Source organism: Pyrus communis, chromosome 16 (assembly GCF_041283825.1).
Source record: "Pyrus communis isolate YQ-2024b chromosome 16, ASM4128382v1, whole genome shotgun sequence".
In the NCBI taxonomy this organism is placed as follows: domain Eukaryota; kingdom Viridiplantae; phylum Streptophyta; class Magnoliopsida; order Rosales; family Rosaceae; genus Pyrus; species Pyrus communis.
The window spans coordinates 20,692,111-20,704,998 of NC_142580.1; the positions used below are offsets into that span (position 1 = coordinate 20,692,111).

General features: G+C 37.0%; 1 protein-coding gene across 1 annotated transcript; it reads right to left on the reverse strand.

Moving 5' to 3' along the window:
- Positions 1 to 9,813: 9,813 nt before the first annotated feature.
- Positions 9,814 to 12,520, reverse strand: LOC148690128 (uncharacterized). The gene is given in 2 exon segments (XM_088687191.1): positions 9,814 to 9,828; positions 11,642 to 12,520. Coding segments are annotated over 2 exon segments (894 nt in total).
- Between the last annotated feature and the right edge of the window lie 368 nt (positions 12,521 to 12,888).

Below are 12,888 nucleotides of genomic sequence, written 5' to 3' on the forward strand. Positions count from 1 at the left end.
GACTTGAGCCTAAAACGTTCTTTGGAGAGTTATTAATCTTGATGTTCTTGTTTTCTAAAGTCGTTGCATGATCTCATCATTCTTTGCTTGGTTACTACTTAGAATGCGTTTCATCACTATAGTTCCAAATACTAGAACTCATGCCCATTTCATTCAAAACATAAAATTGATTAGCATAACAAATAATAAGATGAAGTTGTTTAGTTAAACCAGAGCCAAAAAGCCTTACCCCTTTGCATATGTATTGTAGGTTTAACCCCTTTGAGCCCTACTTTGCCTAATTTTCTTTGTTAACCACATAATCCTTACCTAGCTTAGATTAGGACTATCCATACCCTTGTTCTTAAAGGATAGGAAAGCATGACTTAGAAGGAATTCTTTTTCATCTACAGTTCGCAGAGAAACAAGTGTGGGGGAAGGGATTTTTGTTTGGGAACCTATAGAGTTGTGAGTGTGCTAAAAGAAGAAGAGGGGCACGAAAGGAGAAAAAAAAATGTGAAAAAGAAGAAAAAGAAGAAGAAAAGAAAGAAAAGGAGTTGAAAATAAGTGAGAATGAACTCACAAGTGTTGAATGTTGAAGAAAGGGTCCAAAAAGTTTGAATATGGCCCTAAGTTTTGGGTGAATCTTCCCTTGGTGTTCAAAGTTGGTTTTTGCATTCAAAAGTGAATTCTAAGTGTTTATTTCATTACTTTGCTTACTATTGCTTTAAGAACTTTTGTTTATCCTTACCTTACTTTGTAGCCAATACCTTAGCCCCGTTACAAACCCTTTGACTTCAATTTCGTCCATCCTCTTTGCTCCATGGTTAAGCTATCCAATCCATGCCCAAAAATGCTCCAAATAGCCTCAAAATGCACTTTCTTGCTCCTTTTGCCATTAGGACCTAAAAACATACGAAAATAACTTAAAAGACTGAAATAAATAGTAATTAACTCCATAAATGCAAGGAAACAACATAACTAAGTAGCATAAATATGCTCCTATCACCTAACTCTAACATTATCCTATCTTATCCTATCCAAATCAGGTTAGGCCTTAAATCTAGCTAATTAGAAGGGATTAGTTATACATTTAAACACCTATTTCAGATTCTAGAAGCTTAATCCCTTTGTATGCCGCATGTAGGCCATTCCTTGTAGGTTTAGGAGTTGTAATTCTTCCTCTAAACCTATTTCGTGTGTTCTTGTCCCTTTAGGTTTAGGAATCTGCCCTAAACACTCTTTCTAGAACACCTTATCTTCCCCCTACAAGTGTGCCGCACCTATCCTTCTAGAAGTCCCTAAAACCATGACGTGCACTCCTTATCCCATTCCCCTTTGGTTTCTGCCAAGACTTAACCCTTTTCCCATAGGATTGTGCAATCCTTTTCCTTCAGAAATTGTGCATAAATTAGCCTATAAATACAACCCTATGCCGCACCATTCAAATCATCCATTTACTTATTCATTCATTCATTCATACTTTCAGCCATCAAACACCACAATTCACCCTACACCAACCTAGTGCCGCAAGCAAGGAAGGAAGGAGAAGAAGACTTATGCAATCTGCCATCTAAGGGAGTGCCGTGCATGCCATTGGAGTGTGGAGTGTTTCTTGGTTCTTTCTATCCTTAGTTTTAGTTTAATGTTTATGTTAATTTGGTTTTCAATTATGATGAACATGTGGAACTAATTTCTTTTTAGTTAGAGGTGAATTCAAAGCCATGATTATATGTTTTATATGAATTGATTACGTCCAGTTATTGTTTCTTAAGGCATGAATGTGATTTGCTTATCTAAGTTATTAAAACTTGTTTATGTATGTGGGTTGGGGGTCGACACTTAATTTGCATGCATGAATTTGATGCTAGAGTATAAGGGGGTTTCACGTAATAGTTATTCACTTATAATCACAAGTAGTGGAGGTTACTAGTCACAATCGCGTTAAGTAAATCCTTGGTATGAGTCTTATGCGTTTCATAGTGATGAATGCCTTGTCAATGCTTATGGTTTTCTTGCGTTTTAGATACGAAATGAAACTTACGAGAATGCCCGCATTTACAAGGAAAAGACAAAGGCCTTTCATGACAAGATGATTCGCACAAAGTCCTTCTCTGTTGGACAGAAAGTGTTGTTGTGTAATTCTCGTCTTCGTCTATTTTCGGGTAAGTTACGTTCACGTTGGATTGGACCCTTTGTTATTACTAATGTTTTTCCTCATGGTGCAGTCCAAGTTCGTAGTTTCCAAACAGGTCAAGAGTTCAAGGTGAATGGGCATTGATTAAAGCCTTACTACGAGAACTTTGTAGAACATGATGTGGAGGAGAGCACCCACTATGCCGTGGGTTCCCATGAAGGTTGATCAATGTGGCATCGTCCAGCTGCACGACGTAAAAGAAAGCGCTACTTGGGAGGCAACCCATGCAATCAACAAAGGACGAACTTGGGAATCGCTCCACACTCAGATTTGCGTCCCTAAACCCTTTCCTTTGTTGCTTACTTTATGTTATGTGTGATGTGTTTATTTGTGTGTTCCTTTGCTGTTAGTTTAGTCTAAAACATTGAGGACAATGTTTAGTTTAAGTGTGGGGGGGGGGGGTAACATTCTGTTTTGAGCTATTTTTTTCCATGAAATTCGTAGGGTATTACCACCTAACATGTCTAAACTTGTTTCCCACTGTTTTAAGTGTTTTTAACATGTTTTGAAGTCTTTTTTATGTGTTACTTTGAAAAAATCCGAAAAACAGTTTAAAACAACTAAAAAGAGTCAGTTTGAATCATTTTTGTGCTGTTTTTGTGTGTTTGTGTCTTAGGATACCTTCCAACACAATGATGAGGATTTGATTTTTATGTGCATGGCTGTGAAAGAGAGTTATAAACATGGATGGAAGTTTGATATATTCTTGGTTTATACTTGGTTATAGTTGTTGTTTATGAATTCATGTTTAATCCCAAAGAAAGAAAAAATAAGTTTTTGTAATATGCTTGAAGGAAGGAACTTAGAATAACATTACAACCCTGAGAGACTTGAGCTTTAAACATTCTTTGGAGAGTATTAATCTGTGATTCTTGTTTTCAAACTCGTTGCATGATCTCATTATTCTTGTTTGGTTGCTAATTAGAAGGCGTTTCATCACTTAGTTCCAAATGCTGGAACTTGCATCCATTCCATTCAAAGCATGATATTGATTGCATAATATATATCAAGATGAAGTGTGTAGTGAAGCCACCAACCAAACAGCCAAACCATGCACTATATATTGTAGGTCATAACCCCCATTGAGCCATTGTTAGCCTTTGTTCTTTGTTTACCCATATCATCCCTACCTAGCCTAGATTAGGACCACCCATACCCTTATTCTTGAAGCATAGTAAGCATGACTTAGAGGGAATCCTTTCGATTATGCAAAACAACAAGTGTGGGGGAATTTGTGTGTGTGTGTTGATATGCCACGAAAAGAAATAAGGCATGAGTGAAAAAAAATAAAAAAATAAAAAAATAAAATTCGTGGAAAAAGAAAAAGAAAAGAAAAAGTTGTGAAAAGAAAGAAAAAGAGTATGAAATAAGTGAAGATAAGCTCACATGTTTGTGGTAGTTAAAGAAAGGGTCCAAAACGTTGAATATGGCCCTAAGAGTTGTGTGAATTTTCCCCACGTCTAAGTGAGTTTCTGCAATCATAAGTGATTCTAAGTGTCAAATTTCATTACTTTGCTTGCTATTGCTTAAAGAACGTTTGTTATCCTTAGGAGTGTGCGTTTGGAGGATGCATTATGGGCTTATAGAACGGCTTACAAGACACCCATAGGCATGTCCCCTTTTCGGCTAGTCTATGGCAGGCCATGTCATCTCCCCGTAGAGTTAGAACACAAGGCTCATTGGGCAATCAAGACCTTCAACATGGACCTAGATGCGGCTGGAATGCATAGAAAGTTACAATTGAATGAGCTTGAGGAGCTTAGGCGTGAAGCATATGAGAATGCTTGCATTTACAAGGAAAAGACCAAAGCTTTCCAGGACAAGATGATCCGAAGCAAAACATTCTTCATAGGGCAAAAAGTTTTACTTTTTAATTCTCGCCTTCGTTTATTTCTTGGTAAGTTACGTTCTAAGTGGATTGGACCTTTTGTTGTTATTAATGTTTTTCCATATGGCGCAGTTCAAATCCAAAGCTTGAAGAATGGCCAAGAATTCAAGGTGAATGGGCATCGTTTGCAGCCCTATTATGCAAATGTTGAAGGGCAGATTGTGGAGGACATCACCCTCCATGCCGTGGGCTCCCATTCAAGATAAGAAGAATGTTCGTCCGGCTGCACGACGATAAAGCAAGCGCTTCTTGGGAGGCAACCCATGCATTCAACTACAGAGGATTTGAGCAATTCACCAATTCATGCCACAAAATCAAATTTGCATTCCTCAATCTCTATCTCTTTATTATTTTTATTTTGTCATGTTAGTTAGTTTATTATGTTTGTTTGAATGTGAGTCTTTGTTTGAAACATTGAGTACAATGTTTGATTTAAGTGTGGGGGGGGGGGGGGGGGTAAACAAGTTGTTTTTGCATGTTATCACATGATTTACGTGGGATTTTATCACCTATCACTTCTAATGTTGTTTCTCACTGTTTTTAAGTGTTTTTAGAGTGTTTTGAAGTGCTTTCATGTCTTTTGGTCAGAAAATCCGAAGATTTACAAAAAAATTACAAAACAGTTTTGAAAAACCCAAAAAGAGTTGTTTTAAAGTTGTTTTTGTGTGTTTATTTGTGTCTTAGGTTACCTTCCAACACAATGATGAGGATTTGGTTTTGAATGTCATGACTATTAAAGAATGTTGTAAACATGGCTGGAAGTTGATTTATGCTTTGGTTTATGCTTGGTTATGGTTATAACTTATGAATTCACATGTAATTACAAGGAGAAAATCAGTTTTTGTAACATGCTTGAAGGAAGGAACTCAAACTAACGCTACATCCTTGAGAGACTTGAGCCTATAACGTTCTTTGGAGAGTATAATCTGTGATTTTTTTTGTTTTCTAAAGTCGTTGCATGATCTCATCATTCTTTGCTTGGTTGCTACTTAGAATGCATTTCATCATTAAAGTTCCAAATACTAGAACTCATGCCAATTTCATTCAAAGCATGATATTGATTACATAACATACAATAAGATGAAGTTGTTAGTCAAGTCAAAGCCAAAAAGCCTATCCTTTTTCATATGTATTGTAGGATTACCCCTTTTGAGCCTTTTCAAGCCTATTTTCTCTGTTAGCCACATTATCCTTACCTAGCCTTAGGACTTTCCATACCCTTGTTCTTAAAGGATAGTGAAGCATGACTTAGAATAAACTCCTTTTGATCAATATATTGCAAAAAAAGAGTGTGGGGGAAGATGATAGGGCACGGCAAAAGAATGAAATAAAGAAAAAAATTCGTGGAAAAATAAAAAGAAAATAGAAAACTGTTGAAAAGAAAGAAAAAGAGTTGAAAAATAAGTGAGAATGATCTCACAAGTGTTGGTTATTGAAGGAAGGGTCTAAAAGAGTGATTTTGACCCTAAATGTTGCATGAATCTTCCCTTGTGTGTAAAAGTTGATTTCTGTCATTAAAAGTGAGTTTAAGTTTTAATTTCATTACTTTGCTTCCTATTGCTTTAAGAGCCTTTGTTATCCTTGCCTTTCCTTGTTAGCCATTACCCTTAGCCCCGTTACAACCCTTAACTTCTATCTTGATGTTATGTGTTCAATATGTGGAGTTTGAATTTGGTATGAGCATATGGAATCACTGGTTCTCGTTCTAAGTAGTAGCATTCCATTCATGAGATCATATTCATGTCATTGTCGTAAGTCCAGAAAATGCTTTCTTTGATATAACATATGTGAGTGTTAGTCTTCATATTTACATCAATCTTCTCACATATACCTAGTGTAGGGTGTGAAGTTAGAAAATCTGTGTGAAAATAGAGTGCATTCTAGTGAGGAATTGAGGGAATTCTCTAAGGCATGTTACTACATTCAAAACATTGTTTTAATTGATGAAATGTGAACTAATAAGTGGTAACTATGATTAAGTGTTTGTTGAAGTGTAAAGAAAGCTAAAAACCGTGGGAATGATGTTCTGTATTGTGTCATGTTCGTTGGAAATCCCAGAGGTACATGTTGGAAGGTTTAGAATGTGTTTTGGCTTGTTTTTGGTTTCTTTTGTTTTGTTTTGCTCGAGGATTAGCAAAAGCTAAGTGTGGGGGAATTTGATAGGAGCATATTTAGGCGACTTACTTAGCTTGTTTTCGTGCATTTATGTTGTTAGTTCATAGTTGTTTTAGTAGTTTAAGCCATTTTCGTGTGTTTTCAGGTTCCCATCGCTAAGGAAGCAAAAAGATGCATTTTGGAGCAAAATTGGACTTGGAATGGATAGCTTATGCTTGGAGCAAAAGGAATGGACGAAATTGAAGACCTAAAAGAGTTAGGATTCCTAATCACAAGAGAATTCCTAATCAAATGAGGAATCCTAGTCAAAGAAGGTTTCCTATTTAAAGTAGGAAAGTTAAGCCAAGGTTTCCTATTTTGGTTTAATCTTTCCTAATCCTTAAGGACTCCATATTTCAACAATATCAAGGACTTCTACCTATTCTAGGACACAAGACAATGTTCCCTTGCAAACTAAAATCCTTGCCGTGTATCCCCTTAGTATTTCCCTTCCTTGCCGTGCAAGGAAGGGTCTTCTTTCCTATTTTAAAGCATTCAAACACATCCCTTTTTCATACCAAACTCAGCCATAACTCACATACCCTTTTCTATTCCAAAGGTCTTGCCTAATTTCAGAAATAAATGACATTCTCCTTCTCACAATTGAATGTCGCAAGTCACTTCCCTTTTCCTTCAATTTCTGACTTTGTGTTTCCTATTCTTGAAGGATTTGGAGTTATTTCTTTCCCTAAACTAAGTAATAAAGTCTTAGGATTCTTTCTTCCGTATAAATACCCTATGCCGCACCCTTAGAGACCTTAATCACCCTTCCACACAACCTGCCTTCATTCATTCAGAAACCTATCCTTTGCCGCAACCTTCCATCCAACTTTCCATCATTCCCATACTTCCAAACCTTCATCCAAGCCTCCATACACCACCCATAACCCTTGCCGCACCACCCTACCTTCCTAAATCCATTCAAAACCCAGAAAATCATCCACAAAACTACCCTAGACTCTTGTGCCGTGACTTAGCAAGGAGAAGGAGAAGGAAGACGAAGCCTTGGACGTTTATGCATTCGAGTTGGAGTGTTGGAACGTTTTTAGGTGTAATCTATCTTTTATTTTCAATGTTTAATTTTATTCTCCTTTGTTTTGTTATGAATATGAGAGGCTAAACTCGTTTTAGCCTAGGGATGCTTTGAAACCATGATTACATTTATAATATGAGTTGATAAATTCCAGTTGTGATTTCATAAATTGTGAATGCAATTAACTTAATCGTTTGATGGATAACTTATTCTTGTATGTTGATTAGGGAGGCCTACTTAATTTGCATGCTTGAATTCGGTGCTAGAATATAAGGGTGTTTCACATAATCGTTACAAACTTATATTCACAAGTAGTTACGGTTGTTTTCACAATCATGTTAAGTAAATTCCTAGCATGCGTATCATGATGTCATAGTTACAAGTGCTTTGTCAATACTTATGATTTCCATTGAACGTAATGATCTTTGACTGTATCTCTATTATGATGTCATGTAGGGGACTTTTGAAGAATGCTTTGGGTTGTCGTATGATGTCATCCAATCCAATAACTTAAGGGAAATCTGAGGGTTAATTAGTGATGTCACGGTTAATCTGGGGTGTTGAGGTTCATGGTTTATCGAAAAAGCAAATGGAAATCAATTTATGTTTGAATGTATCATGTGTGGAGAAGTATAACTTGGCTAGTTCATCATCCATTGGTTTTTCTTAAATTCGTCCAAATTCTGTTTTAAAGTTTTAAGTTACTTGTTTTTCTTTTCAATTCGTCCAAAATCAAACCCCTTTTTCTTACTTGTTCTAAATCTGACCAAAAGTGTCTTTTTAAGTCTTTTGAGTCAAAACTAATTGTATTTTCGTCCAAATTGAGTCTTAGAGTCTAAATTGAGTATTTTTTATTGTTTTGAGTTGTTTTGAGTCTTTAAAGATTGTTTTGAGTCATACAAGTTTAGTTAGAGTCTTTTGAGTGTGTTTAAGTGTTTTAAAGCATATTTTTACATCTTTGAGTCGATTTTCATTAGATTAGCAATCCCTCCTAATCCCCGGCCTAGAACGATCCCTACTTATATCTATACTACAATTGTCAAAAAGAGGGTTTAATTTGTGTGCTATCTTTTATCACATCAGTTGTAAGATGGCTGAAACATTTTCACTCACCTTGACAACCTCCTTGTTCGAAATTCTCTTCCTAGTGGTGCAAAGTTCTTTTAAAAACTTGGCATACCTTGGAACTTGCTTAATTGCATCCAAAAGTGGTATATTGACTTGTACTTTTCTAAATGTCTCCAGAATGTCCTTGTCAGCCTCCTCCTTCTTTGATTGCATGAATCTATGAGGAAAGGGTACATTTGGAGGACTAACATTAGAAATAATTGAATTTCGAACCTCCTTACATTTGGAAGACGAATGGAAGTGTTTAGGTGGCTGCGGCATGGGTGGTGTTACCCTTGCCGTGGCTTGCTCTTGTTCCTCCTCCTCGAATTGCAACTTTTCGTCCTCAGTTGGGGCTGATTTAGATGGTTGTGAGGCCGTTCCAACTTGTTTTCCACTTTGCAACATGATTGCTTTGGCAGATTCGAATCCTCCTTTTGGGTTGACAACGGTTAAACTAGGTAACTTGCCTTGTTCTCTGAATTGGCCTATGAACTCTGCAATCTGCCCTACTTGCTTCTCTGATTCATCAACCTTTTGATAGGAGCATATTTATGCGACTTAATTGGCTTGTTCTCATGCATTTACGTTGTGTTTCCTTAGTTATTTTAGTCCTTTATGCTTCTTTTGTGTGTGTTTAGGTTCATATGGCTAAGGAAGCAAAATGGTGCATTTTGGAGCAAAATTGGACTTGGAATGGATAGCTTATGTTTGGAGCAAAAGAAATGGACGAAATTGATGACCAAATTGAGTTAGGATTCCTAATCTCAAGAGGATTCCTAATCACAAGAGGATTCCTAATCACAAGAGGATTCCTAATCAAATGAGGAATCCTAGTCAAAGAAGGTTTCCTACTTGAAGTAGGAAAGTTAAGCCAAGGTTTCCTTTTTTTGGTTTAATCTTTCCTAATCCTTAAAGACTCCATATTTTAGCAAGATCAAAGGCTCCTATCTACTCTAGGTCACAAAAACAACATCCCTTGCAACCTTAGGACAATGCCGTGTGTTTCCTTGTGTCTCCCTTCCTTGCACGGCAAGGAAGGGCCTTGTTCCCTATTTTAAATACTTAAACACCTTCCTTTTTCATACCAATTTCAGCCATAACTCACATACCCTTTTCTATTCCAAAATTCTTGCCTAATTTCAGAAATAAAAAGCATTCCTTTTCTTACAAACCCTTGCCGTGCAAGGGAACCTTGTTTCCTTTAGTTTTAGGACATTTAAATCTTTCCTACATCACAGCCGCACCCCCCTTGACCTTTCCTCTTTCTTGTCGTGCAAGGGAGATGGTTCTTTCCTATTTCCTTGCATTAAAACACATTCCTTTTGTGTTTTATACCATTGCTGCAACTTTTAATTACTTTCCTTTAAATTTCTGATTTGATTTCCTATTTCTAGAAGCTTTTGACTTAATTTCTGTTTACCTAAATAACCTAGGGTTTTAATTCCTGAAATCCTATAAAGAAACATCCTGGTAGCAGCCACAAAGTTTTGAATTGATTCACCATTCACGCCAGAAAATCATCCCATCCCTCTAACACATCCATACTTCACCATTCTCCATATTTTCTGCCCAAAACTAACCGTTGCCGTCCCTTACATCCATCCTAAACCTAAGTCCATCATTCTACATCATCCATAACCCCCTAAACTCACTAGAACCTCTTGTGCCGTAGCAAATGAGAGGAAGAAGATTGCTTGAAGATTCGAGCTATTCAACATTGGATCGTTGGAGTATTTAGATGTTCTCTTTCTATTATTTACAATGTATAAATCTGTTTTCCTTTGTTTTGTGAACATGAGGAACTAAGCCTTTTGGCTAGGGGGCTATTCAATACCATGATTATGCTTGCAAGATGAATTGATTCCATCCAATTGTTACTTCATAAGTTGTGAATTCAATTTGCTTAACTGTTTGATTGATAACTCATTCTTGTGTGTTGATTAAGGTGGCCACTTAGTTTTTCATGCAGGGATTTGAAGCTAAAATATAAGGGAATTTCACCTAATAGTTATAACCTTATATTTGTTAGTAGTGGAGGTCGTTTATCGACGATCGCGTTAAGTGAATTCTTGGCAAAAGTTTCATGCTTTTCATAGTAACAATTGCCTCGTCAATACTTATAGTTTTCATGAAACTTAATGATCTTTGATTGTACCTTTATTGTGCTTTTCACATAAGGGACTTTTAGAGAATGTTTTGAGTTGTTGTATGCGCATTCCCATCCAATTCAATAACTTAAGGAAAACTTGAAAGTTAGAAAAGTGTTGTTCACGGCTAACTTGGGGTATTGAGTTTCATGATTTATTGAAAGAAGCAATTGGAAATCAATTTGAATACAAGTGTCATGTGTGGAGAAGAACCCTCTAGTTAGCCCATCATTCATCAATTCACCTAATTTAGTCTAAAGAATCTGTTTTCTTTGTCCTTGTCTTAATTTACTTAATTTTCGTCAAAACCAATTCCCCCATTAATTGAAGTGTTAGATTAGTTAGAAATCAATTTGGTTGATGTTTTTAAGTGTTTTGAGTCAAGTGATAACTTAATTTCGTCCAGATTTGAGTATAGTGTTCAAAACTGCCCAGAAAGTGTTTTTAAGGCAGTTTTGAGTATTTGTTTGCTGTTTTGAGTCTTTTGGTTTGTTTTGGTGTTTTAAAGTTTAGTTTTGCATTCTTTGAGTCTAGTTTAGTGTTTAAACTTTGTTTTTACGATTTTGAGTCAGTTTAGAGTGTTTAGCAATCCCTCCTAATCCCCGGTTTAAGAATGATCCCTACTTACATATCTACTACAATTGTCAACAAGAGGGTTTAATTTGTGTGTTAAGTAATTTTTGCATCACTTTTTTGTCCCTATTTTGCATTCCCTGCGCCATAGAAGTTAGTAATTGAAAATTTTGATCATTATCTATGGACGAACCTGATTTGGATTGGGCAGGTTGTACTTAGGGTTGTGGGGGTGCATACGACCTTTGGTAGAATCCTGGAGGTTGCTGCCTAAATGTGCTTTGTTGTTAGGGTTATTGGGGCTCCCTCCATTTGAAATTTGGATTGTAGGTATTAGAGAAAGGATCACTCCTTGGTTGGTTTTGGCTCCCATAACCCACGACATTGGCAGATTCCCACCCTCCGTTCTTGATCAATTGAGAGCACTTATCCGTGAGGTGTCCATTCATTGAGCACACACCACAAACAACCACACTTTGTACCTTTGGTATTTCAACCACCTGCGAAGGAAGAGGAGTAAGATTAGCCATTTGATTTTTAAGTTCGGAAATAGCACTTACCTCATTAACTTGTTGCTGCCGCGGTATGTCTCTTTGACCAACGCCTTCATATTGTTGAGCATTTAAAGCTCGGTTGGCAATGAGAGTCTTGGCAGCCATGGGCGTTTTGTCCACTAAAGCTCCTCCCGCTGAGACGTCTAGCATTTGGCGTTCAATTGGTAGAAGCCCTTCGTAGAAATATTGAAGAAGAAGCTCCTCCTTCATTTAGTGTTATGGACATGAAGCAACAAGAGTTTTAAAACGTTCATAATAAGTTGGAAATGATTCACCTTGGTTTTGCTGAATGCCATTAATCCTTTTGCGTAAACGAATGACTCGAGAAGTTGGGAAAAACTTCTCCAAAAACGCCTGTTTCATACTCTCCCATGATGTGACAGTTCCGGGGGCTAGTTCATACAACCAATCTTTAGCCTTTTCCAAGAGAGAAAAGGGAAAAGCCTTCATCTTCAAAATGCTCCCATCAACATTCACCGGGGTCAGACTTGAGCAGACAACCTCAAACTCCTTCAAGTATTTATTAGGATCTTCCATGGACAACCCATGGAACTTAGGAATATGGTGCAGTAAGCTAGACTTTAATTCGAACTCGTCGGTCTTGTCTGGGGCTGCCCTTGGATATTGAATGCATAGAGGCATGGCATTTTCCAATCCCGAAGAGGAAAGCTCCTTGATTGTTCTATTGTCGGCTATCATAGCTTGTTTTTCCTCAAAAATCTGAGCCGTGGCCTCCTCTTCCACTTGTACTTCGTCTTCTTCAAGATCTGGTGCAGGTTGAGGTGGTTGAGGCTCTTGTTGATTCTTCTTCCTTCTCAAAGTTCGCTTGAAATCATCGTCAAAGTCTAAGATATTCTTACAAACCGGTTGAGAACTCCGAGTCATAAACTTGTACCTAAAAACAAGAAAACAAAACAAGGTCAGCAACTAAAACCAAAAACACACGAAATAACAAGGGATTAGCAAAGTTGCTAAACCCCGGCAACGGCGCCAAAATTTGATGCGCAAATTAACTTAACACACAAATTAAACCCTCTTTTGACAATTGTAGTATATTTATAAGTAGGGATCGTTCTTAAACCGGGGATTAGGAGGGATTGCTAAACACTTTAAACTGACTCAAATAGATAAAACTAAACTTTAAAACACTTAAGTAAACTTCAAAGACTCAAAACAAGTTCACAAGACTCAAAATAAGCTAAAAACACTCAAAAACTGCCTAAAAACACAAACTGGGCAGATTTGACTCTAAA